This window comes from Mauremys reevesii, linkage group 26, assembly GCF_016161935.1.
Source record: "Mauremys reevesii isolate NIE-2019 linkage group 26, ASM1616193v1, whole genome shotgun sequence".
In the NCBI taxonomy this organism is placed as follows: Eukaryota; Metazoa; Chordata; order Testudines; family Geoemydidae; genus Mauremys; species Mauremys reevesii.
Genome location: NC_052648.1, coordinates 12,210,049 through 12,237,158, shown reverse-complemented (window position 1 = coordinate 12,237,158; position 27,110 = coordinate 12,210,049). Strand labels below are relative to the sequence as shown.

The 27,110-nt window shown below is 58.3% G+C and overlaps 1 protein-coding gene across 1 annotated transcript in view; it reads left to right on the top strand.

Annotated features, from left to right (window-relative positions):
- UNC13A (unc-13 homolog A) overlaps positions 1-27,110 on the top strand; it is a 114,689-nt gene that overhangs the window by 61,444 nt on the left and 26,135 nt on the right. Inside the window, exons 13-31 of the mRNA XM_039515907.1 lie at positions 709-787; positions 4,529-4,534; positions 5,234-5,305; positions 5,897-6,116; positions 6,376-6,603; positions 7,803-7,944; positions 8,894-9,063; positions 10,073-10,188; positions 10,777-10,940; positions 13,014-13,164; positions 15,379-15,447; positions 15,911-16,000; positions 16,989-17,123; positions 18,573-18,706; positions 19,105-19,190; positions 21,748-21,874; positions 24,161-24,257; positions 25,247-25,390; positions 26,371-26,454. Of these exons, the coding sequence (XP_039371841.1) occupies positions 709-787; positions 4,529-4,534; positions 5,234-5,305; positions 5,897-6,116; positions 6,376-6,603; positions 7,803-7,944; positions 8,894-9,063; positions 10,073-10,188; positions 10,777-10,940; positions 13,014-13,164; positions 15,379-15,447; positions 15,911-16,000; positions 16,989-17,123; positions 18,573-18,706; positions 19,105-19,190; positions 21,748-21,874; positions 24,161-24,257; positions 25,247-25,390; positions 26,371-26,454 (2,314 nt within the window). The remainder of the gene's footprint in view (positions 1-708; positions 788-4,528; positions 4,535-5,233; positions 5,306-5,896; positions 6,117-6,375; positions 6,604-7,802; positions 7,945-8,893; positions 9,064-10,072; positions 10,189-10,776; positions 10,941-13,013; positions 13,165-15,378; positions 15,448-15,910; positions 16,001-16,988; positions 17,124-18,572; positions 18,707-19,104; positions 19,191-21,747; positions 21,875-24,160; positions 24,258-25,246; positions 25,391-26,370; positions 26,455-27,110) is intronic.

The window sequence follows — 27,110 nt, the reverse complement described above, 5'->3', positions numbered from 1 at the left end:
TTCCCGTTGAAACCAGCATGGGAGCAAAGTTCCAGGACCCACCGTTGACAAAAGGCCGAAACTTACTGAAATTCACATTTTTGTTCTTCCGGATAAACCCCCTTTCTCAGGGCGAGTCCCTCCCCGTTCGCAGTGGAGTGAGCGAACCCCGAGCGAGGCCCTTGGAGGGATCATTCCTGCCACTGGCCAGGGTTTGTGGTCTCTCTTCCCACCCCCGGCCCTTTCACTGCTACATAGCTGCTGCTGTGCTGAGCCGTGGTCTTGGGGGTTCCGGGGGTCTCTCCCTGGCTGTGTGGCTGCAGGGTCTCTGTGACGGGGAGGGGACATGCGCAGGAGCGGCTGGTGACTCCTCGTGCACCGTTTCAGACCCTGCTCCGTTCCCCTCTGTCTGTGTCTGTCGGGGACAGGATGGCTCTGGAGATCCTGGGCAGGAATGGGCACAACAGATGGGCTGAATGTGGGGGCAGCTGGGTGGGACCCGTGCTGTGAGCTACTGGAAATCCATCGGGCTGATCGGGCCGTCCCTTCTGGCCTTCAGCTGTGTGGCTCGAAGGGGGCTTGGGGCAGGGGGTGGGCCCACCGCTGCATTGACCCATCCGCTGTCCCCCCTGCAGGGCGGGGACGCGGGTAGGGCAGGGGCACACAGGAGCCGCGGAGCATCTCCGGGGTGTCTCAGTCGGTCCCCTCTGACTCTTGTCTCTCTTCCAGGCCTGGCGGCGGTCTGATCATTATTGACAGCATGCCCGACATACGCAAGAGAAAGCCAATCCCCCTAGTTAGCGATTTGGTGAGGCTCCTCCTGACACCGCTGGCTTCCCTGGCTTGTGTGCTCTGCCCCCGCTGGAGTGCGCCGCAGAGTGCGCCGAGCCGGGTTAACCAAAGGGCTGGTGGGGCTGCCACTCGGGGGAGGGGGCCTCTCTTAGCATCAGCAGCGGCCTCCCCGCTCGCCCGTCAGTGGCCCCCTCCTCCTTGGATCCGGCTCAGGCGCTCTCCGCCCCGCTTGCCTGGCTGGCTCCGTGTAACATGGCTGTGTTTCTGTTCTCTTTCCTGTGGTGCTGGCTGGCGGGGTGCTACCGCAGGGGAGCGGCGGTAAAGTTTCTGCGTTGCATTGACAGCATGCCTGATATTAAGCCTGGACGCAAATCCCTCCCACTAGTCAGCGACCTGGTGAGCTCGTGGTCTTCCGAGTTAAAGAGAGAGCACCCTTTGCATCACCTGCCCGGTCCCTCCCTCCCTCGCCCGGCCCAAACCCTCCACCGAGCCCCAGCAAGCTCCCCCCGAGAGGCTTCTGGAGCACAGGGCAGGGAGGGGCACAGGACTGGGGTGTGCCTGCTCCTTGGAGCAGCAGTCAGGGCAGGTGGTTAGAGGGGGAGTCGGTAGCCAGGAATCAGAGCCCAGCGTCAGAGCTGCGGTCAGACCTGGAGCCGAGGGTCAGGACTGGGTTACCGAGGGTGAGGCAAGGCATGAGCAGGGCTGGGTTCAAGGCTGGTACAGGAGCAATTGCAGCCACTGAACTGCTGCTGGGCTTGAGCCGGTCTGCTGCCTCTTTCCCCCGTCAGGCAGCCGATACAGAGAACTGCCCTGGCTGGGCTGCCCGCGGGTTGGCTCCGCTGCAGGCCCTGATTCCTGGCAGGGTGGGTGTGCGAGCACTGGAGCCATGTCTCCGAGCAGGCGTCACTCCCTGGCCGCACGGATAGCACAGGCCCCGCCAAGCACGGAACGAGCGTGCGAAAACCGAGCAGCAGCCCCGCTGCCGGACTGCCCGCCCGGCCCCCTCCCCAATGCTGACCCACTGGAGCCCTTCGTAGGCGTGCTAAGATGAGCGAAACCCAGGCCCCGGCGAAGCCCGGGGGAGCTCAGTCACTGACTTCGGTGACTCCATTCAGACATTAGCCTCTGCGCGGCAGCTGAGCCTGCAGATAGGGGCATCCAGCAGAGCGAAGGCCTCCTCGGACGCGTCTAGGAGACTCTGCCTTCCAGACGCCGTCTGAGTGAGTGTGTACGAATTGCTGGGGGAGACCCAAGACATGGAGAAGGCCGGAGAAATCCTGACAGTCTCAAACCTCAGCGGAGAGAAAGCCAGGAAGTGCAGTGACTTGGCGAGGAGCTGGGGCTGAGTGAAGAGCTGGAGCAGGGTTGGATCAGGCGTCCCGGCCTGGGCCCACCTCTGTTCCTTGGTCTCCCTGCGTTATGGCTCACTGAGGTTTTTACAACCAGGCTGGACAAACCCTTTCGGGCTGGTCTAGGTTCACATGGTCCTGCCTCGGCGCAGGGGTGACCTCTCCAGGCCCCTTCCAGCCTGACATTTCTGGGACTCCCCTCTTGGGGGTGTCACTTGCTGCCCTTGAAGGAAGTTGGCCGTTAGCTCCACAGAGCTGGCCGTGGGGGTCTGCCCCCCAGCCCCTCGGGCTCCTAGGGAATGACCCAGCCTGCTGGGAGAGTGCGGAGGAGGTCACTCTTCCAAAGGGTGCTGTCTCTTTAACAGGTTCTGGGGCCTTGTCCGAGTCCGAGTCCTTCCGTGGCAACATTTGGTTTCTAGTTTTGTTCCCAGATCCCTTCACAAGGGCAGTGGAAATCTTCCCAGCAGCATCCAATGCGTTCCCGTAATTCCCAGCACACAGACCGCACCACCCAGCGCATTCCCGTAATTCCCAGCACACAGACCGCACCACCCAGCTCATTCCCCTAATTCCCAGCACACAGACCGCACCACCCAGCGCGTTCCCCTAATTCCCAGCACACAGACGGCACCATCCAGCGCGTTCCCCTAATTCCCAGCACACAGACGGCACCACCCAGCGCATTCGCCTAATTCACAGCACACAGACAGCACCACCCAGCGCATTCGCCTAATTCACAGCACATAGACGGCACCACCCAGCGTGTTCCCCTAATTCACAGCACACAGACGGCACCATCCAGGGCATTCCCGTAATTCACAGCACATAGATGGCACCATCGAGCACATTCTCCTAACTCACAGCACACAGACGGCACCATCCAGCACATTCCTGCAGGTCTCTCCATATTCTGCTGCATTCAGGACACTCTCATAATTCACAGAGTATATTCCACTTTATGGAGCACAGTCCCATAACTCAGCCTCTCCATGCCATTAGAGCAAGCCATATACACTACACTATACAATACACACACGCCCGTAAGTAACAGGATATACCCTTACAACCAGCGCATTCCTGTAATTAACTTCTCTAACCCACACGCTCCCGTAATTCACAGACTATACACTGCTACATATGCGTTGCTGTAAATCTACTGACTGGACTGTGCACTGCTGCAGCCGATGCTCCCTTGTAATCCATAGGTTATAAGCCACTGCATGTGCCACCCTCCCATAATTCACAGACTATATACCGTTACGTGCACTGCTGTAATTCACAGCATATTGCAGTGGCAAGGCTCATCCAGCCCCAGTCAAGCTCCCCTCCGTGCAGACCCCACACGTAACACACAGCCTGCTTGGTGCTATTTTCGCTGGTGACAAAGAAGGACAAAATTTGAAACTGGACCCCTTCTAGCCTTCTCACCTAGGCTCCCCCTTGCCTTCCCCTCCCCCTCTTCAATCCATTGGTTGGGGTTGTGCTCTGCACCCCGCCCCAGGGATTCTGTTGTCCTCGTGTTTCTCTCCACCCCAGCTGCCTGGCCTTGTTCCTTTGCTGCCTTGTCCGCGTGGTGCCCGCGTGCTGCTCTCCCCTGGCCCCGGGAGCGCAAGCCGCTGCTGATGCCCCTGCGCTGAGTGTTGTGTTTGTCTCTCTGTGTTGGTGCTGGAGCGATCCTGGGTTGGGTGGCGAAGGGAAGGTGTCTGCACTGGGCTGTAGTATGTATAGGGGGATACGGACAGCAGGGAAGATGCTCCGTGGTTGTGACTCCTGGTGACTCGCTGCACTGGGATGCATTTTATCCGCATTCACCATGGACAGCTTTATCTCTGTAGCAGCCGGGCTCCCTTCCTTGGGTGACCCCTTAAGCCCCAACCCCGTAGAAAGATCCCCACTGACTCCACTGAGCTTCAGATCAGGCACTACACGCCCAGGAAGCAAGCTGGCCCCGCCCGGCGGCTATGCCCAGATGAATACAGATGGGACCGTGCATCCTCTCTTGTCAGACAGAAGAATCTCCTGTTGCTCCAAAGCAGTGACAAAGAGCCCCCCCCCGCCCCCGCCAACCCCTATCACTGGCTCAGAGCCATACCTGAATCCTAAACCTGCTTCCTCTGGTCCATGCCTTCGTCTTGTTACGCCCACGCTCAGCCCCCCTGAACCCTGAGGGGCCGGGGGGTCCCTGCAATATCTCTGAGGTACAGAATGTAGCTAGTTCCAGCTCCTGGCTGAGAGTGGGGAACAGCAACAGAGAGCTGGGCAGAAGTGGGTTAGCGTTTGGTGCCGTCTGTTTCCCCATCGACTCCCTGTGACAGAGAGGAAAGAAATGGGGCTTGACTTCCCTGCGTGAAAGGGTCGATATAACTGTCTTTTGCTTTCCATCCCTCTGGCTCTGGGCTCCCTCGCAGGCTATGGTGAGTCCGGCATTGTTTCTCGCACCTGAGTTTCCTCCCTTGTCCTGTTTCTTGCAGAAAATATTCGGGGCTTTAATATAAACGGCCGGGCTCATGAGCAGCTCCCGCGGCAGAGAACTGTCGATTGGGGGTGGGTGGGGAGGATCTGGAGGTCGAGTCAAGACCACCCCAAACTGTTTGAATGGGGATGAAAATGGAGGCCAACGCGGGCTGGTGAACTGGGTCCTGTCTGGCCACATGCCGTGAGGGCCGCCTGAGTTGGGGGCAGGTGTCTTTCACCTGGCATCGAGGAGCTTCCCTGTTGTCAGGGATGAGGGCTCTGGGCCTGAAGGGTTGTCCTGCTTTGGTAGCTACCATGTGACTAATCCTGAACCCCCGTTTCCCTGCCCAGGCTTTGGCCTAGATGCCCAGAGGGCTCGTGGCCTTGGCGTGCTAGTCAGTTCATCCACCCCCTGCTGCAGCAGCGCCCAGGACCACGTCTGAATGCGTCCCACTGGGCTGCTGAGTACTTTGGCCATTGGGCCCGGGCTGGGGCATGTCCCTAGAGACGTTCTGGAGATGCTGTGGCTTCCACCACACTGAGGAGCTGGGCATCTTGCCTTGAGACCTGTGCTTTTAAAAGCCCACCGGCTGGGGGGCGGGGCTGGCTGTGACTCCTCCCCGCTGATACAGCTGTTTGGTTCTGTTTCACGCCAACAGTCGCTGGTCCAGTCCAGGAAAGCCGGAATCACATCAGCACTAGCATCAAGCACCTTAAACAACGAAGAGCTAGTAAGTGCCACCCCTCGGCATCCCTGACTCTGCTGTCGCAGGCTCCAGACACCGAGCCTGTCAGACTGCACAAGCAAAGCGGGGTCGGAGGGGGGTGTCATCCGTGGGACGGGGCCCTGCCAAGGAGGAGACGGGTGCTGCAGGGAAGCGGTGCAGATGAGATTACTTGTCCCTGAGTCAGCGCTGAACCAGGGTGGTTACCAGGGGCTCTGTGCCGTGAGAGGTGTCATCTCTCAGAGGGGAAAAAAATAACCAGCCTGCTCGTGGCTGTTAAAGCTTTCCCAGCTGGGGTATGAACTGGGCTAATCCCAAGGAAGGTCATTGCATTCTGCCCACTTGCTCTGGTGTCCTTCATGCCCATCCCGTTGCTGCGCGCTGTTAAGCAGCAGCTGCGTCCCACCCCAGAGCTGGCCGCACATCAGTGGCAGGGGAAGGTCTGCATGCCCAGTACTGGAGGGATGGAGACCACTGTGTCTATAAGCCCCATCTCTGGGGGTCTTTCGCTGGCTGGGAGCAGCCCTGCCCCGCTCAGACAAGAGCCTGGATGGTGTGAGCATTTTTTCCTTTCCCCTGCCCCATTTCTTTCCTTAGAAAAACCATGTTTACAAGAAGACCCTTCAAGCCTTAATCTACCCCATCTCCTCCACGACCCCCCACAACTTCGAGGTGTGGACCGCCACCACCCCCACGTACTGCTACGAGTGCGAGGGGCTGCTGTGGGGCATCGCCCGGCAGGGCATGCGCTGTACGGAGTGCGGGGTGAAGTGCCATGAGAAGTGCCAAGACCTGCTGAACGCAGACTGCCTACAGAGTAAGGGGGCACAGCCTCTCTCTTCCTTTGGCTTCTAAGGATATTGGGGTGGGGGGTTGTCAACAGACCCTAAGTGATTTAGGAACACAAATCCTAAGCTTTCTGCATGCCTTCAATGTCTTACAGACCCCCATGCAGGGGCCAGAGGGGGGGGTCTTACGTACCCCTGTTAACTCTTTAATGCCAGCACGGAATGAATGCTTGGGAGTGCTCCCCAAAGGCAGTCTGTCCCAGAATCTCTCCTCCCAATCGCCCCCAGGAGCAGCCGAGAAGAGCTCCAAGCACGGGGCCGAGGACCGGACCCAGAACATCATCATGGTGCTGAAGGACCGCATGAAGATCCGGGAGCGGAACAAGCCGGAGATCTTCGAGCTGATCCAAGAGATCTTTGCCGTCTCCAAAGCCACCCACACCCAGCAGATGAAGGCCGTGAAGCAGAGCGTGCTGGATGGCACCTCCAAGTGGTCGGCCAAGATCAGCATCACAGGTAGGGGCAGGGCCAAGCCGACGTGCCCTGCCAGCTCTGGACACGCACCCCTGATCCAACACTGGCAGAGGGGGAGGGAAGGGGAGTAGAACCTGCGGCCCCCTGGAGATCTCTGGAGGTCCCCATCCCACCGTGATGACGCTGGAGCTGGCACCGTCCAGCACCACATCATGGGGACACCATGCCACCCTCTGCACGCTGGGCCAGGCACTCTCAGCGCTATTGCTGCTGGGCAGTGCCGTCACGAGGGCAAGGCGAGTGAGGCACTTGCCTCGGGCGCGGAAGGTGAGGGGTGCAGAAAGTCTCTCATTCGGTGGCAATTCAGCAGCAAGTCCTTTCCTCCAAGAGGGACTGAGGGACCCGCCACCAAATTGCCGCCGGTCGTCAGCAAGGGAGAGGGGCGGCACGTCCGGCTCTTCGGCGGAAATTCGGCGGCGGGTCCCTCAGACCCCCTCGGAGGGGAAGACCTGCTGCCGAATTGCCACCGAAGAACAGCGGCAGTTCGGCGGCAGGTCCTTCCCTCGGAGAGGAACCTGCCGCCGAAGAGCCAGATGTGCCGCCCCTGTCCCTTGCCTCGGGCGCAAAAATCCCTAGTTACGGCTCTGCGGCAGGGCATGAAACTGGCTAAGGACTGAGCAGCGCATGCTGGGACCTGAAGGGCTGCAGCTCCCTGTTAATGAGGCTCTCGACTCCCAGGGCTCTGTGTGCATATCTCTGGAGCCCAGCTTTGTCCCCTGCTGGGGATCTCGCAGCAGGATAGGTCAGGTCCCTCGTGCATCGAGGGGTAGATATTCTTCTGCTCTCATTAGCCCAGTGCAGAGACTGTGCCAGGTGCAAGCAGCTGAGAGGAAATTAACCGGGCGCTTTTCTCCCTTTGGGAGCCCAGGAAACACGTCTCCAGCTCGGCTTTTGGCAAAAGGAAGTGAATTCCCATTAGATCCCGCACCAATCCAGCTGGATGCCTGGATCCAGCCCTTGCAATGGATCCCAAGCCAAGTCGGGCTCCTCTTTTGAGCGCTGGCTGATTTGAAAATCGCTTGTTGCCCGGTTGTTCTGTATCTGCCATTGATCCCTGTTTTTATCTGTTCTCTCTGTTGTGTGTGTATTGTGTCTCTGTGGGGCTGGCTGGTGCGTGCTGCCGTGTGTGTGCATATAAACATTTGTGCCTCTGTGCGCATGGGGTGTGTGTTGTGTCATAGTTGTCTGTGCCCAGGGCCTGCAGGCAAAGGATAAGACGGGCTCCAGTGACCCGTATGTTACTGTCCAGGTTGGAAAGACGAAAAAAAGGACTAAAACGATCTATGGAAATCTAAATCCGGTCTGGGAGGAGAATTTCCATTTGTAAGTTACATCCTACTCCCAGCCCAACCTCTCTAGTCCCCAGGGCTGCCCTGGCGCGCGCGGGGCCGCCTGTTCCTTCTTCTCCGTCACCCGGGTCTGCAGCTTGATTTGCATCCACACTGCACAGTGACAGGCCTTGGACCAAGTCACGGCGGGTTTTAGGCTCTGTCCCAAACCCCGTCCTCAGACCTGGGCCCAGAGCGCTTGCTGACCTGAGTTGAACTGATTTGTGTGTGGCCCAGAGGGGGGCGTGGGCTGAAATCAGAGTCAGAGCAGGGGGGTGAGCATGCTGTGTAGACATCCCCCCACCCCCCCACCGACTCCTGGTGTGCGCTGGGCTCACTATATCTGGGATGGATTTTCTCCGGGGGTGTTTCTCCTGGTTGTTTCCAAACCCTGGTCAGGAATTTGGAGGGGACAGCCTCTCCCCTGGGACATTACAGCACTGGACCAACCTATGGCTGTAGGTCCTGTGGCTTCATGCTACCTGAATGCCTGATCTTCCCTCCCTTCCTGCAGGAGACCCTTGTGTCACCTGAGCTTTGTGCTAGCGCTCTCTGCCGGACGCCCAAGGAGGCTGAATTCCAGCTCTCCTGGGTCAGGATTGAAGTTGGACAGGTCACCCCTAGATACTAAGCCTGCACAAGGTCCGTGCACCACTTAAGTCGCACTTAAGCCCGGTGCATGGGCCGTGTGGGAATTAAAAAGTGCGTCCGCACACCAGCACTGTCTGTCGACGGCGGGGAATGGCAGGCTCAGAGGATGCTGGTCCGGGGGCAGTTACCCACCCCCAGCACTCACAGAAGGCTTTTGCGACAGGACTGCAAGGGTCTGAGGGAGCTCCCCGGTGAATAGCTGGGTTTTGCTGGGGCATGGGCGGGGGGTTCTTTGCTAGGAAAGAACAATTCATGGCATTGCTCTGGGAATTTCTCTGTCCTTCCTCCCCCAGCGAATGCCATAACTCCTCCGATCGGATCAAGGTGCGGGTCTGGGACGAGGACGACGATATCAAGTCGCGCGTCAAGCAGCGCTTTAAGAGAGAATCCGACGACTTTCTGGGCCAGACGATCATAGAGGTCCGGACGCTGAGCGGGGAGATGGATGTCTGGTACAACCTAGGTAATTCCCTGTCCCTGGCACAGTCAATATACAACTCTAGGGCCCGCTCCGGCCCCCGCGGCAGTCAGTGACCCGCTCCCATTGACTCCACTGGCTGCGACTCTGCGGTACGTAGCGATTTCCGTGCAAACAAGGTTGAAAAGCTTTTCAGAGTTAGCAAGTCAGAGTGTGTTGTCGCTATTTATCATTTACACGGCCGGAGTGTCATTGTATTGTATTTATTTGTTACTGCATCATTAGACAGTGGCCACAGGGCTGGCAGGGACCTCCTGGGCCCCGGAGCCCAGTCCCTGCTAGCGCAGGCAGCTCCAGCTGATAATCCTGCTCCAACACACATCACGCTCCATCCTCAACCCAGCTAGGTCGTTTGTCCCCAAAGCTCCTCTCGGGAGGCTGCTCCAGAGCCTCTCTCCTCTGATGGTTAGAAACCTGCGTCTCCTTTCCAGCCTGTGTTTGTCCCTGGCTGGATTTATCCCTGTTCGTTCTTCTGCCAGCGCTGTCCTTTCGTTTCTCTCCCTCCCTGGCGTCCCCTGCACCCCCACGTATGTATCGAAAGCAGTCAGACCCCCTCCCAGCCTTTATTCTGCCGGGCTATCCAAGGCAGGTGCTTGTCTCCTCTCGTGAGGTGGGCCCTGCGTTCCCCTGATCACCCAGGGAGCCCGTCTCAGCACCTGCCCATCCTTCTTCAACTGGACGCAGGAGTCCAGACAAGATGAACGTGCCAAAATTCATTATTGTTGTGATATGATACCACCGACAGGAACCGTACGTAGAGATAGTCCTCATCCCGGAGAGCCACAGCGGAACAGACCAAGGCAAGAGCGTTATCCCCTGTTACAAACAGGAGCTGAGGCCAGTGCTTTGCCCCAGGTCATAGCGGGCATTGAACCCAGCCGCCCTACATGCCAGGCCCAGGCAGTGCCCCCCCAAGCCAGCTTTGCCTTTGGCTGTTGTAAAAGGGCCATCAGTGAGCTAATGCGTCCTCTGCTTCCTGCTCTCCTGGCCTCAGACAAGCGGACGGACAAGTCGGCCGTGTCCGGAGCCATCCGGCTGCACATCAGCGTGGAGATAAAGGGAGAGGAGAAGGTGGCACCGTACCATGTGCAGTACACCTGCCTGCACGAGGTGAGCCATGCCCAGGGCCTCGCCGCTCCCACCCCACCCTGTTCCTTTTATCGTCAGAACGTTGGTTTTAAAGTGGCTTCAAGTTTCAAGTGAATTTGCACGGCCTGGTCTGGGAGCCCCAGAGAGCGAAGGGCTCCCGTCCTCGCCAGAGCGGGCACAGCAGGGGCACTGATTCTGCCACACACTGCCCCATGCCAGCGTGCCTCACCCGGGACTCAGAGGGACCGCGTAGGGAGCTTGGTCTCCAGGGCTAATGGACCTGTCTTCCTAGGGCATCTGTTTATATGGCCCCCGGCCCCTGGATCTGAGTATCCCTGCCCACTCCCAGCTACAGCCCAAGTCTCCATCGCAGCACCGGGTGCACCTGTGCCAATCAGGCAGTGTTCTTGCAGTCACTTTCCCTGGTGCAGACGCTTACCAGGGTGCCAGAGAACTGAGCTCCCCATTTGCAGCGTCAGCTCAGCGGTGCCGGGCCTCTGATACACACAGCAGCGTTATAATCCCTCCCCAGACCCACTCGCACTGATTCTCCCGTTGGCGCCCTTCCTAGCGGTGACCCTGAGGGCTCTCTTCTGTCCTGTGCATTAGAACCTCTTCCACTTCGTGACGGACATACAGAACAACGGGGTGGTGAAGATCCCCGAGGCCAAGGGGGACGACGCCTGGAAGGTGTACTTCGACGAGACGGCTCAGGAGATCGTGGACGAGTTCGCCATGAGATACGGGGTGGAGTCCATCTACCAGGCCATGACGTGCGTCTCTCCCGTTTGCTCCCTCTTTGATTGAAGGGGTTAAATGAACACAGGGCAAAGGGTAAAGATACAGGGCCAGATCCTTGGCCGGTGTCACCAGGGGCAGCTCCCCCTGAAGTCAGTGAGTGAAGTTGATTGACGCCGGCGGAGGCCTGCCCTGTGCCGTGGGAGGGGAGAAAGGTGTCGCACATCCCGCCTCTGGGATTCCCCATCTCCAAGAGCCCCTGGCACTGATGTCCACTTGCTTTCCCCACATGGGGGGGTGCAGAGCGTTTGATTAGTCCAAGCCCAGGGTGCGGGTGCGGGAGCGACAGACACACGGAGCCTGCAGTGTCCCCCCTCCGGCTGGCTGCTGTGGAGTCGCCCAATGGGCAGGGGAGAGGCGCACGCCACCTTCCAGCGTCCGATTGGTTCTGCTTTTAAGAGAAAGGTGCAGGGCTCAGTCTGCTCCCAAACATACGCACTGCACACCCACGCCCTACGCACACTGCACATGCACTGCACACCCACGCCCTACACACACTGCACATACACTGCACACACACTCCCTACACACACCCCGCACACACTGCACACACACTGCACACGCATGACCTACACACCCTACACACACTGCACACACCCTACACACACTGCACATCCACGCCCTACATACACTGCACACACCCCGCACACACTGCACACGCATGGCCTACACACCCTACACACACTGCACACACCCTACACACATTGCATACACACTGCACACACATGGCCTACACACACTGCACATGCATGCCCTACACACACTGCAGATGCACTGCACACGCTCACCCTACACACACTGCACATGCACTGCACACGCTTGCCCTACACACACTGCACATGCATGCCCTACACACACTGCACATGCACTGCACACGCTCACCCTACACATACTGCACATGCACTGCACACGCTCGCCCTACACACACTGCACATGCATGCCCTACACACACTGCAGTTGCACTGCACACACATGGCCTACACACACTGCACATGCACGCCCTACACACGCTGTACACGCACACCCTACACACACTGCACACACACGCCCTAAACACACTGCACATGCATGCCCTACACACACTGCACACGCATGCCCTATGCACACTGCACACACACTGCACACACACTCCCTACACACACTGCACACAGCCTACACACACTGCACGCACACACCCTACACACACTGCACATGCATGCCCTACACAGCCTGCACACACACACACTTCATACCCTGCACATGTACATGCACACACCCTACATACACCCTACACACACTGCACATGCACACACTGTACACACATCATGCACACCCTTTGCACACATGCACACCCTACGTGCACATGCACCCACACACCCTACATACACTGTGTACTGCGCACACCATACACACCCTGCACGACACACCCTGCACACACACACATTACACACACTGCAAACACCCTACACACACTGCGCACATTGCACACGCACTACACACAGAGCACACTCTTCACACATGCACACACCCTGCATGCACACACACTACACACATTGCGCGCGAGCACACACACACACACTGCACATGCACACCTTTCACATACACACATCCTGCATGCACACACACACATCTTGCACACATGTGCACACCCCTTTCACACACACACCTCGCACACCCTTCACACACCACCACACAATCCAAACCACCCCCTACACACACCCATTCTACAAGCCACACGCCGTGCATACATAAACAAACAGATGAACACACTCTACGCACTATCCCCTTCTGACACACTTGCTTCACAACCCACACTGCGCACAGGCGCACACACAGCAGCCCCTTCTGACACACAGGGCCCATGCGCTACAAAGCACACCTGCCACACGGCACGTACACATCCTACATTCCACGGCCTTCCCCTGCACACTGCACCCTGCCTACCCTGCTCTCCCACCCAGACCACCCCAGACCCATCGTGCAGCACGTCCCATAACTGCAGCATCCCGGCCCTCACGCACGGCCCCGGACTCTGCAGGCCTTGCAGCCTGTCATCTCTTCTCTTTCAGCCACTTTGCCTGCCTGTCCTCCAAATACATGTGTCCCGGAGTGCCGGCCGTCATGAGCACCCTTCTAGCCAACATCAATGCATACTATGCCCACACCACTGCCTCCACCAACGTGTCTGCCTCAGACCGCTTTGCTGCTTCCAATTTCGGGGTAAGTCCTATGGTGCGTAGAACTCTCCTTCCTATTTCTCTCTTCTCGGCGCTCGTTGGGAGGGGAGCGGAGTAGAAGGAGCCGTGCAAAAACATCACCACCAACGGGCAAGTGCTCCCCGCTTGATTGCCACTTCGAAAACCCTCCAGTTTGTCTTGGCAAATTTGCGACTGTTTCACCTCAAAGGGTAAAACTTTGCTTTTAAAAAAGCACTGGAAGTTTTGAGTGAAATCTGGCCCATTTTTGACCACTGGTGGAAATCGCAATGAAATCATGTATAAAAACTCACCCTTCTGATGCCAAAAAACCTCCCCACCCACCAGCAGAAAGCAAATCTGCCCACAGAGAAATCCCGAACGCTTTCACCAAAATCCGTTGTGACTTTTGCACGGCCCTGGTAGTTCTTGGTGAAACCTGAATTCAGAGCAAACTCTGTAGAACCCCCGACTCCCCGCTGCCCGTCTGGTTCGGACAAACCTCGGAGAGATTTGCATAAGTGTTGGCGGGACTGGAACATGGGACTGGAAGCTAAAACCGGGAAAGTTTCTAAAGGTGACAGATTAACATGTTAAAGGTTAGTTAGTTAGTTACCAAGTATCAGCGGGGAGCCGCGTTAGTCTGTATCCACACAAACAACGAGGAGTCCGGTGGCACCTTAAAGACTAACAGATTTATTAGAGCATTATAATTATAATATAATATATATAATCATAATATATTTATAATACATCTGCTAGTCTTTAAGGAGCCACCGGACTCCTCATTGTTTTAGTTAGTTAGTTGAGTTAAAAATGATGCTCCAATTCTTGATCTCTGTTCACCCAGTGCAATTCTGGAATAACCCCATAAAAGTCCCCGCTAGCAAATCCCTTTCCCCCCCAGAGAGACCTTGCGAACGGCACTGGGGCAGCCTGGCAGCCCGTGTCCGTGCTGGCTGTGGAAGCAGGCTCAGTCCCTTTCCCAGCCTGGCTGCCGGCCAGTGGAACGTTTCCTTGCTCACGATAATTAGTTATTAGTATTTAGTAGTTAGTGAGGGCTGATGGGGCAAAAGCCCCAGGCCTCAGCCTCAGCCCGAACACCCTGACTCAGGCCTCTCCCTTCCTGTGGTGTAAACCCAGAGTGACTCCAGGAAACTCAGTGGAGTTGCTCTAGATTTACAGCCGTGTAAATGAGACCAGATTCCAGGCATTAGGGTTTATTCCGGCAAAGTTCCCATTGTCCTCACTGAGTAAGGACTTCGGGCCCTTTTAAGGTGGCATCATAGAACCACGGGACTGGAAGGGGCCTCGAGAGGTCGTCTAGTCCAGTCCTCTGCACTCATGGCAGGACTCAGAATTATCTAGACCATCCCTGACACATGTTTGTCCAACCTGCTCTTCAAAATCCCCAATGACGGAGATTCCACAACCTCCCTTGGCAATTTATTCCAGTGCTTCACCACCCCGACAGTTAGGAAGTTTTTCCTAATGTCCAACCTAAACCTCCCTGGCTGCAGTTTAAGCCCATTGCTTCATGTCCTGTCCTCAGAGGTTAACGAGAACAATTTTTCTCCCTCCTCCTTGTAACAACCTTTTATGTACTTGAAAACTGCTATCACGTCCCCCCTCAGTCTTCTCTTCTCCAGATTAAACCAACCCAGTTTTTTCCATCTCCCTGCACAGCTCATGTTTTCTAGACCTTTCCTCATTTTTGTTGCTCTTCTCTGGACTTTCTCCAGTTTCTCCACATCCTTCCTGAAGTGTGGCCCCCATTGTATAGGCGTTTACAGTTCTGTACCAGCTAATCCAGCTCGTAGTAGAGGAGAGCTGGGGCTCCCCTGCACTGGTTCTCAAGGGGCTTCTCTGCTGAAGCTGCTGGACTCAGACAGACCCTGTGGTTCTCTCTGGCTCCCCAGCTCCCATCCCAGTGTCGCCGGACAGGGGCTGCTGACAACCCGGCTAGGATTAAGCTGCTGACGGCGCTACACTTTGCTGCTGAGTTTACGTTTGTTTCTGCACCTTCCTGCTAAGTGTAACAGAGAGATGGTAGCTAGCGTCAGTACACACGCTCCCCTCACCCAGCACGGCTCTGCGGACCCCCCCACCTCCCAGCCACAGGGGGTAGCTGCCAAGGCTCAGAGGGGGGCAGTCTGTTAACCTTGCGCTGGAAACGGCTGAGCCGGAGAGGTGGGGAAATGGGCTTTGGTTTATCTGGCGCTGGGGTGTGTCTTTGCAGAAAGAACGTTTCGTCAAGCTGCTGGACCAGCTGCACAACTCGCTCCGGATTGACCTGTCCATGTACCGGGTAAGGGGAACCAGCCCCACACGGGGTGGGGGACGGGGGTGAACACCAGCAGCCTTTGAAACGGGCTTCGGAGCTGCTCCCTGATCACCTGCAGCTGAGTCCCTTGTGCGAGGAGTTGCCTGCCACCAGGCTAGAGCCTGTCCAGGGTTCAGGCTGGTCCAGTGGATGAGGTGCTGAAGGGGGATTCAGGAAGCTGGATTCTAGGCTCAGTGTCTGCTACTGACCTTGGGTGAGTCATTCTGTGCCTCAGTTTCCCCAGCTGGGGGAGCAGCGCTGCTCGGCTTGGAGAGTTGTGGATGTAAATGGGAGGTTTTCCACTGGTTTCAGTGGGAGCAGGATTGGTGTTAAACACCAGATGGGTGTGATCAGACCACCCATTAGCTCTGAAACCTCAGCCAGTGGTACCCCCTGCTTCCTCTCCTAGCTGTCATGTGGCCCTCTAATCTTCTCTCTTTCCCGACAGAACAACTTCCCTGCCAGCAGCCCGGAGAGGCTGCAGGATCTCAAGTCGACGGTGGATCTGTTAACTAGCATCACCTTCTTCCGAATGAAGGTAACGCGCAGTGCCTACCGGCTGGTTCCCTCTCAGAGGGAGAGATCCTCACAGCTCCCAGAGGAGAGCCACTGGGCCTGGGATCCCTCTGCTTCCAGAATGCAGCTGAGGAGCTGTACCGCATATTAATTAGCTTAATTAATTGCCCATCCTGTGTACTGAAATCCAACCCGAACCACCATGGAGTTCAGTGGTAATAACAGTGCTTCTGTCAAATGGCATCTAGAGACCCTGGAAGTGACAGCAGTCCCATGCCAGGGGTCTGCCTGGCTGGCTCAGAAGGGGTGGGATTTCTCACCCCGGCAGGGAGCGTCCTGCTCCGGGCAGGCAGCCTGGCCCCTGGGCTGGCACTAGGGACATGGTGTCATGGAGTGAGGGGGAGCCAGGGCCCTGCACCCACTTCCTGCGGCTCTCAGCCAGCCAGTAACACGGAAGGTTTATTAGGTGGCAGGAACACAGTCCCAAGCAGGGCTTGTAGGTACAACCGGGACCTCTCAGCCAGGTCCCTCTGGGGGGGCAAGGAGCTCAGACCCCAGACTTGGGGTTCCCTGCGTCTTCCCAGCCAGCCCAAAACTGAAAGACACGCCCCCCCACACAGCCGACTCACTCCCCTCCCCCAGCTCCTCCTCTTCCTTTGTCCAGTTTCCAGGGCAAAGGTGTCACCTGGCCCCATCCCTCTCCTGGCTCAGGTATCGTCCCTCAAATAAAGTCATCCCCTGCTCCCCCATCCCCCGTGCAGACATTCCCAGGTCGAGCCGCCCCACTCCCTGAGCGAGGCTCCTTGGGTAACTCGGGCGGCCCGTGATGCATCCCATGGCAGCTTCCCGAGTGACCCCCGCTGTCTGGGGTCCCTCCCCTGGCAGCCAAGAGCCAAGGCCTGGCACTGCCTGAGCTCCCGGTGACGTGGGTTTTCTTTTCCAGGCAGCGAGTCCGTCTCAGGAGGCGGCCGTTGCAAAGCGTGACCGTGTCTCCCTTCCCCATCCCACAGGTGCAGGAGCTGCAGAGCCCGCCCCGGGCCAGCCAGGTGGTGAAGGACTGTGTGAAAGCCTGCCTCAACTCCACCTACGAGTACATCTTCAACAACTGCCATGAGCTGTACAGCCGCGAGTACCAGACCGACCCGGTACGTGGGGGGAGCCCCCCCCGCCGTGGGATAGGCAGGGCCTTTCGGGGGTGGGTGTCGCACTCAGGCACTGCCAGATCAGCCTTTGCCTGGGCAGCGAGAATCTCAGCTCCTAGTTCCCAGTTGCGGCAGCTTTCCTCGGAGCTGTCCCCACGTCCCGTAACCAGCTCTCCTTCCCAGCCAGCTTCCTCCCATAGACTCATAGACTCCGAATGGTCAGAAGGGACCGTTATGATCATCTAGTCTGACCTCCTGCACAACGCAGGCCCCAGAATCTCACCCACCCACTCCTGTAACAAACCCCTGACCTATGTCTGAGTTAGTGACGTCCTCAAATCGTGGCGTAAAGACCTCAAGGTGCAGAGAATCCTCCAGCAAGTGACCCGTGCCCCACGCTGCAGAGGAAGGCGAAAAACCTCCAGGGCCTCTGCCAATCTGCCCTGGGGAAAATTCCTTCCCGACCCCAAATATGGCGATCAGCTAAACCCTGAGCATGTGGGCAAGACTCACCAGCCAGACACCCAGGAAGGAATTCTCTGTAGTAACTGAGATCCCACCCCATCTAACATCCCATCACAGACCACTGGGCCTATTTACCTGCTGATAATCAAAGTTCAATTGCTAAATTAATTGCCAAAATTAGGCTATCCCATCATACCATCCCCTCCATAAACTTATCAGCTGGCTCTTGGGGGGGATTGGGCCCAGAGGAGCTCTCCGCCTTCTCCTGATTGGGATGGGGACATGGCCCATCGCAGACTGCAGCTAGAGCGAGTGCCGTTCAGCATGGGGCCCCCGCTGCTTGCCCAGCTTTTCTCTCCCCCCTCATTCTGCATCCCTTTCCCTTCCCCATTCCTCCCTTCTCTTTGATCCTCCCTTTGGAGCTCGCTTTCTTACTTACACCCAGGAGCCCTAGAGTGAACCCCACCCTCCATATCCCTGTTTCCATTGGAGCTAAGCACTTTCCCCGTTCATTTGGATCCAGAGCTAGTGCCTGACTCTGGGGCCCACATGCTGGGGAGCTCTGCAGCCCCCCTTTGTGTGGTGGAGCGTCACCCCGTTTAAGGCTCAGGCGAGGCACGGGACAGGAGTGCCCGCTGGCCAGCTGGGATCACCTCTCCCAGAGAAGCCGCATGTTGTAGAACGGGGCCCGAGTCGCCCGTTTTCCCATGTGGGGCCAGAGGGAGGACTCTGAACCGTGTGCAGACGTGTGCGCCTCCGAGGAGCCTGACCCTAGACGGGACCCCCGCCTGGTTCTGTGCCTGGGTCAGAGCAGCCTGTCCTGGTCCCCACAGGATGGGCTGGAAAGGAGCTGGCAGGTCCCAGCCAAAGGAAAAGCTCAGAGTCTGGAAGCCAAACTGAGGTTGTGCCCCATGGGACAGCAATCCCTGCATTCCCACAGGCGATTAACCAGAGCCTTTCCTCCCCTTGGCTTCGGGCTTTTCCCAGACCAAGAAAGGCGAGGTCCCCCCCGAGGAGCAGGGGCCCAGCATCAAGAACCTGGATTTCTGGTCCAAACTCATCACGCTGATTGTTTCGATTATTGAAGAGGATAAGAACTCGTACACGCCCTGCCTGAACCAGTGAGTACCGGCCTGGGAGCGGTCCCAGCGGCCCTGCCTCCCCCAGGGAGTGTCAGCAAAACTGAGATCTGAGCTGGTTCACAGACACCGTTCTGGGAGCATCGACGCATGAGCCATCGGGATTCTGCACTAGCCCGGGGGGAGACCTCCATGGGCAGCTCTGGGCTTGTCCCTCGCTTGGGATTCCTGCCACCTGCCTGTCTCCTGCCTGTTGGGAGCTGAATGGAGACGCATGGAGCCTCCTGGGAAAAGCCCTGGGGGGCCCATGTGTGTGCCACTGTTCCTGCGTCTGCACTGTGCCGGGGGGGGGGGGGCCGTCCCTCTCGGTCGGAAGCAGTTGGTTTGGGGATTTATTCTGTAGCTGTTGGATTCATTTGTTTCTCCTCCCTTCTCGCCAGGTTCCCCCAGGAGCTGAACGTGGGTAAGATCAGCGCCGAGGTAATGTGGAACCTCTTTGCTCAGGACATGAAATATGCAATGGAAGGTGAGTCTCTCCTGGGCTGCATCTTGTCGCTCCTCTGCCTCCTGCTGGCAGGTGACGGGGGATCAGCCTCCGTTTCACTGAACCAAAGCCCTGGCAACCCCCAACTCCACCGCGGTCCCCGTGCTGCAGATCCGTGCGGCCGCCGACGTGGGGATGGGACGTGGTGCATTCCCCTGCTCTCTGCGCTAACAGAGAGTCGCTGCTAACAGCACAGCCCCAGGATGCCAGCTGAGGCGCTCCGGATGCACCCAGCAAAGGGCAGCGCTGCACGTACACACTCAGCTAACGCATGACAAGACCCACCAGAGACAGGGGCATTGGGAAGAAGCGGCATCCACCATGATGCTGGCTGCGGGGCCGGGGTGGAGAATAGTCCCGGCCTCTTCCTGGGGGAAACGCAGCCGTATTTCCCTCTCTGCGCTGGTTGCAATGATTTCAGTTTGGAAAATAGTAACGTTAACCCACTGCGCAGGGTGCACCAAGCCCCCGTCCCGGCTCCTCTCCTGCGTGGAGACCTGTGCATCCGGCAAACACCAGGGCAGCCAGTCACAGGCTAGCTACGGTGCCTTAGCCTTTAGGGAGTCCCGGTCATCTAGTCCGACCTCCTGCAGAGCCTTCCCCAGGGATTCCTGCAGTGGAGCCGGCTGTTCATAGAATCAGAGAATATCCGGTTGGAAGGGACCTCAGGGGGTCACCTAGTCCAACCCCCTGCTCAAAGCAGGACCAACCCCAACTAAATCATCCCAGCCAGGGCTTTGTCAAGCCTGACCTTAAAAACCTCTAAGGAAGGAGATTCCACCACCTCCCTAGGGAACCCATTCCAGTTCTTCACCACCCTACTAGTGAAATAGTGTTTCCTAATATCCAACCTAGACCTCCCCCACTGCAACTTGAGACCATTGCTCCTTGTTCTGTCATCTGGTACCACTGAGAACAGTCTAGATCCATCCTCTTTGGGACCCCCTTCAGGTAGTTGAAGGCTGCTATCAAATCCCCCCTCATTCTTCTCTTCTGCAGACTAAACAATCCCAGTTCCCTCAGCCTCTCCTCATAAGTCATGTGCTCCAGCCCCCTGATCATTTTTGTTGCCCTCCGCTGGACTCTTTCCAATTTTTTCCACCTCCTTCTTGTAGTGTGGGGCCCAGAACAGGACACAGTATCCAGATGAGGCCTCACCAGTGCCGAATAGAGGGGAATGATCACATCCCTCGATCTGCTGGCAGTGCCCCTACTTATACAGCCCAAAATGCCATTAGCCTTCTTGGCAACAAGGGCACCCTGCTGACTCACTCTGCCCTCTTCCACCCAGTGATCCTACCAAACCCACGGCTGAACCTCAGAACAGCTTCAGAAAGGCACCCAGGCTCGAGAGCTGATGATGGTAGCTGGGGAAGCTGCTCCTTCCTGTTAAGAATTTGCCCCTTGTTTCCAGTCTGTGTTTTCCTAGCCTCATCCCCCAGCCATCGGGCTTCGTTAGGCTCGGGCCTTTATCCACTAGCTGAAAGGGCCCCTGCGGTCAGGTCTCTTTCCCCAGTTAGGTGCTTAGCCCACGTCCTCGCTCCTACCATCCATTGACTTTGGTGGAAATACCTTGGTGGATCTGGGCCTTATAGACCATGATCGTAAGAACAGCAGAGCTGCCGGACTGGGGCAGGCCATGGGCTGTCTTGCCCAGTATCCTGCCTCCTGGACCAGAGCTTTCGGGGGAGAGTACAGAGTAGAGCAGCTGGAATGATCCACCCCTCTCTTCCCCTCTCGGCTTCTGGCCGTCAGAGGTTTGGGGTCGCCCCGAGCAGGGGGTTGCGTCCCTGACCATCTTGGCTAATAGCCATTGATGGATCTATCCTCCAGGAACTTACCCAGTTCTGTGCTGAGCCCAGCCATACTTTTGGCCTTCACAACGTCCCCTGGCAATGAGTTCCACAGGTTAATCGAGCACTGTGGGAAAAGGTGCCTCCTCTTGTTTGTCCGAAACCCGCTGCCTACTAATGTCCTCAGGCGACCCCTGGTTTTTGTGTTGTGGAAAAGGGAAACAACACCTCCCTAGTCACTTTCTCTGCACCATTCATGATTTCGTAGCCCTCCGTCATAGCCCCCCCTCAGGCCTCTCGTCCCTGAGCCGTGCAGTCCTCACCCTTCCCCCAGTGCGCCGGGCAGATGGTGAGCCCCTCCCATTTCTCTCTGGCACTGACTCCCCCGCCCCGCTCACAGGCTGGGGGGCAGCGGTTCTAGCCCCGCCAGGAGCACAGCACTGGGCCGAACTCCACCCTGGGAAGGAACCGTGGTGAGTCTGTGGCTCCCTGCCAGCTTGTTGGCCAGTGGCTGCTCTCCGCTGTGCCTGTGGGGCAGGGGGGTTTCCAGCCTGGGAGTGCCCCCACCCCCCACCCGAGTCCCTAGCGCGGCTCCCGCTGCACCGAGCCCCCTGACCTCCCTCCCGCTGGGCACCTCGCCTGGCCCGCACCTCTCGGGATGGGTCCCGGGGAGCTGAGCCTGAGCCAGGGCAGATGAGCAGAGGGGGGGTGACCCCCCTGACCTCCCTCTCTCCCCTCCCCTGCAGAGCATGACAAGCATCGCCTGTGTAAAAGTGCTGACTACATGAACCTGCACTTCAAAGTGAAATGGCTTTATAACGAGTATGTGACCGAGCTCCCTGCCTTCAAGAGCCGCGTCCCCGAATACCCCGCGTAAGTGCTGGCGCTGCGGGGGGGGGGGGCTGAGCCGGGGGGGCTCACAGGGATGGGTCAGGGGCCGGGGACTCCCGAGCGACCCCTTCACGCTTGTGGCCGAGTCTCGGGGCCTCAGGAAGAAAGATGAAGGTAGAACATTGGTCGCAACCGCGTCTGTCGTGTGCTCCCAGGCACTGGAGCGCGGTGCAGGCGGGGGCTGGGTCTCTGCTGCCCAGCCCCTCCCGCGGCCATTTACGCTCTGACCTTTTTGGCGGAAATGGGCATTTGTCCCATTTGCTCTTGCCAACTGCAAACGGGACCAGTGCCCACTTCTGCCAAACAAGTGGGGCACACACTCCCGGGGGGGGTTCAGCTACCCCAGCCCTGGGGGTGGGGCTCCAGTGAGCAGCAGCAGCCAGCCAGGTGGGGGGCCGGCAGGGTTCGGTGAGCGGCAGCGCCAGCCCCACGTGGGAGGGGCAGCAGGGCTCGGGCAGGGGACGATGCCAGCCCCCTGCGTGGCGCAGGCTGGGCTCAGACGAGAGGCCTGCGTGTGGGGGAGGGGAGGGCCCAGCCCAGCCCCATGTGTGGGGGGAGGTGGGGCAGGGTTTGGGCAAGTGGCTGGGGCCAGCCCCATGTGGGGTCCTCTTCACTTTGGGAAATGCTGTCACCCCCCCCCCCACACGCCTACTGGGCGTTTCTCTCCCATTGCAGTCAGCGGGTGGGGAAAGGGAGGAGGGGGGAGGGAGCAGGATCTTACCACCCTGTGCCTCTGTCATAGCGACCTCCTCCTCCCTTCTGTTCGTCACCCCTCCACTGGCTCCCTCCCCTTCCCTTCCTCGCCCTCCTTCTTCCCCGCTAAGGGTCCGGCTGCGCTCGCAGCTGGAATTAGCTCAAGGCGACATGCCTGCGCCACGTGGATCGCAGGAGCGGTGGGAAGGGCTGGCCCCCCAAACACACGTCTAGTATTGTGGGCGGGTGTCACGGAGTCCCCGGGCGCTGCTCTGGAACTGCTCCCCACCAAGCCAGGCAGGACTCTGGGGAGCCTCCTCTCCCTTGGAGCAGACTGTCTGCAGGGCAAGAAGCTCACACGGCTTCACCTCCTGGGTCTCTCCTTGGAGCATTCAGCATCCTCTGCCCCTCCGTGCGCTTCCCACAGCGAGTCCACCCAGGCGGGGTCCTGGGGAAGCCAGAGGGTCCTGCCCCCCCACTTCGCAGTCAGACGTGACTCTCAGCCAGCCAGGAACACAGAGGTTTATTCGATGACAGGAACAGGGTCTAACACAGAGCTTGTAGGTACAGCGAACCGGACCCCTCGGCCGGGTCCATTCTGGGGGGCAGTGAGCCAGACCCCCACATCTGCACTTCACTCCTCGTCCCCCACCAGCCAGCAAAACAGAGATTTACTAGAGGACAGGAACACGGTCTAACACAGAGCTTGTAGGTACAGAGAACAGGATCCCTCAGCCGGGTCCATTTTGGGGGGCAGCGAGCCAGACCCCCACGTCTGCCCTCACTCCACGTCCCCAGCCAGCCCCAAACTGAAACCCCCTCCAGCCCCTCCTTTCTGGCCTTTGTCTCTTTCCCGGGCCAGGAGGTCACCTGATCTCTCTGTTCTCCAACACCTTCAGTTGGCATCTTTGCGGAGGAGGGGCCCCGGCCATTAGTTGCCAGGAGACAGAGTGTCGGCCATTCTCTGTGCAGACAGTATCACAGGGGCCTTCCTGGGCCCTGCAACAATTACACTCTGATCCCCCCCACCTAGATACCTAAGAAACACATAGGGGAAACTGAGGCACTCACACAGTATTCAGAGAAAACATTAAGAACATTCCCACTTTGTCACACAGGAATCTTGCCGGATTCCCCTCCCATTGTCCCCGGTGTAAATCAGGAGCAGCTCCAGAGACACCAGTGGGCGCAATTGTCTTTCGGCCCCCGTGAGCGCAGACCCACTGGCCTGCAGTGGAGCTGCCCCGCGTTATCTCGGGGAGTGCGGACCTGGGCTCAGTGGGATCATGGGTGGAAGAGGAGAAGCCAGCCCGATGGATTGGAAGCCAGTGGAGTAAATGCCAAATCCGCCCCTGGATAATAGAGGGCAGACGCTGGCTGGGAATCCCTCTTCTCCCCTCTGCCGTGTGCTCTGTGCAGGCCAGATGCAGAGTCCAGACCGCACAGGGACTGCATAGCGCATCAAACCAACCTATTTTCCCTTCCCTCTCGCGGGCTTGTTGGAGTGTTATTCCAAACAGCCGGGACGTGAGACCCTCTCCCGCTGCCCCATCTCCCCGTCTCTTTCTCTTCCAGCTGGTTTGAGCCTTTCGTTATCCAGTGGCTGGATGAAAATGAGGAGGTGTCCCGGGATTTCCTGCATGGAGCGCTGGAGCGGGACAAGAAGGACGGGGTACGGTACAGAGCCGCAAAGTGACCCGCAGGGAAGTCCGCCACCCAGGGGGTGGGCTCGAGTCTAGCCAGGCGCTGAGCCTCCATTCTAGGAGCCTGGTTCTCCCCTCCCGCAGGTGTAGTGCACTGGGTTTCCCGCATCCAGCCCTCCGAATGTGGCCGTCTGTCGGGACAGCCCTGGCAGGCTGGGGTTTTGCATACAGCCACGTAGTGCTCCACCTCCCTGTGGGAACGGGATGGGACACACGTGCCTGTCAGTACCTGAGCTGCCTTAGAAACGGCCAGATTCACCCACCGGCACCAGAGCCCCTCTGCCCCGGCGGGTGGGAAACCAGCCAACCTGCCAACCTACCCCACCCGTGCCAGGTAACGGGCACCGTGGCAAAGCCAGTGCCAGCTGGAGAGGGAAACTTGGAGAGAGCTGACCCAGGCCATCCCCCAGAACAGGAGTCTGCCCCGGCCACGCGTGGTTAGAGACCAGTTAATCCCCGCGCCCAGCTGTTTTCACAGGTTGCTGCCAGTGCACTTCTGGGTCCCCGCCGGGCTGGGCCGGGCAGTGCTGGACATGCTGCAGGAGAGGGTCTCTCTGGGTTAGTTCTGATCCTCCAGCTTGAACCAGGCAGCAGCAGGCGTATGGCCAGCGAGCCTGTAGCTTGAGCGGGCAGGGCCAGGCCATTTGGAGGAAGCCAAGCTTGGCAGCCGGGTTGATGAAGAGAGAAGCCCTGATTTGAATAGGGATCCCTGGGTTCTATTTCCAGCTTTGCTCCTGACACCTGTGTGACCTCGGGTCAGTCACGGCCCTGCTCTGTGCCTCGGTTTCCCCATCTATACAATGGGATACCCACCTGCCTTCACAAAATGCTTTGAGGTGCTCAGATGAAGGCAGAATGTAAAGGCAGCACAGCAGCTGCGTCTGTGACACATCACTCTGAGCCCAGAAAATAACCCACTCTTTCCTATGCTCTTCTCGCCCCCCGTCTCCTGCTCCAGTTCCAGCAAACCTCTGAGCACGCGCTCTTCTCCTGCTCCGTGGTGGACGTCTTCTCCCAGCTGAACCAGAGCTTTGAGATCATCAAGAAGCTGGAGTGCCCCGACCCGCAGATCGTCGGGCACTACATGCGGAGGTTTGCCAAGGTAAGGAGGGGCCAGGGGACACACTGGGTCCAACCTTGTGTTCACGCTGCTGTGATCCCCACCCCGGAATGACAATGGTCCCAGCTTAAACAGAGCAAGACCTCAGCTGGAGCAGCAGCTGCACCCGTTCAATCGGCCAGGCGCCGACATGCTGCACAGGTGGATGTGGCGCCAACCTGGCCAGTGCCAGAGCCGTGCACCTGGGACTGCAGTGCCCCGATGGTGGAGAAGGCGCAGGACTGGGCCGTATTGTAACTAAAGGGGATTCTTTGTTGAGGCTGCTGGACCCAGGCAAACCCTGCGGTTACCCCGGGCTCGCGAGCTCCTGGATTAATTAAACGCTGCCGGCTTGAGACTCCTGTGACCCACAATGGGGAAATCAGGGTCACGCCACTGACTTCCACGGAGTGACCCCAGCGTGGAAGGGAGCTGAGCCCTGCGTCGCCTGCCCCACGTCAGCACGTCGCCTCTCCCCGGCTGGAGCAAAGAGCTGTGGAGTGTGCTCCTGGCCCGGGGCCATGTGCCAGCCATGGAAACCTGAAGCGCTGGTGCTGGGGAGGAACGGCAGCTCTAGGAGATGCCTCCTGCCCACACCTATCTCCAGCGCCTCCTCCTGGGCAGTGTGGGGGCAGGGAATGGGATTTTATAGGGTTAATTCAGGTCTTGTATAACAGAAAGTTGTGGGAGGCCAAGAGTGGGAATAGCGGGGTGGCAGCATCCCCACTGACATGCCCCCCACCCCGACAGTCACACCCGTGCACAGCACTGACACAACAGGGGCCGTTTCGTTCCCTGGAGTTCAGGTTGCAGCTTTGTCGGCCCAGAGCGATCCTCGGGCAGTTTATTTCAGACCAAATCTGGAGTTTACAGTCTCGTTCCTTTCCTTTTCTCTTGGCTTTGCCTTCCTTTGCCGCTGCCGGCTCTGCCCACTCGCTCGCTCTGCTCTGCCCCCGGCCCGGCCTGGCCTCTCCTGCCTGCAGACCATCAGCAACGTGCTGCTGCAGTACGCCGAGATCATCTCCAAGGATTTCGCTTTGTACTGCTCCAAGGAGAAGGAGAAAGTGGTGACGTATCCCCTCCTCCTGCCTTGCTCTCTTGCCTTCCAATTGGCGGGGCCACTCTCTGCCGCGGTGTCGCCATGCCACCGATGCCACCAGACACCCCCACCCCCGGAAGCAGTTAGCGCCCGTCTCCTCTGCACCCTCCCTCTTCTCCTCTCTGTTCTCCGGTGGTTGCCTTGAAAGGCCCCGTCTCTGCTATTTGCAAGATGCTCTTGGGTTTTATGTGACACCGGGGCATCCGTTCCCAGGAGCGATTCTGCCAGGCCGGATCCGAACCCCTGGGACACTTTGGATCCACATGGGGTTCTGAACTTGGCAGCCTGTCTCTCTGGAACCCCCCAGAGCCTGGGGAGCTCTGGATCTGCACCCGGGTCCCAGCTCCACAGCTCACCCTGCTGTGTGGGCACAGACAGGCACACGGTACACACTGACGCACGCTTACACACCCATCCAACCCCCTCACAAGTCACGCTCTCATTCCCATGTGCGGGCGTACGAAGGCGTCGCCGGGCAGCCCGGTTCCTCACCCATGAGACGCTCCCTTTAATCCCATCAAGAGGTCTCTAGATATGAGAGGGCCCATTTTTCCTACTGACGCTGGTGTAAAGCAGGAGTCCTTGCCCCAGCGTCCATTGAGTTCAGTGATGTAAAGCTGGCGT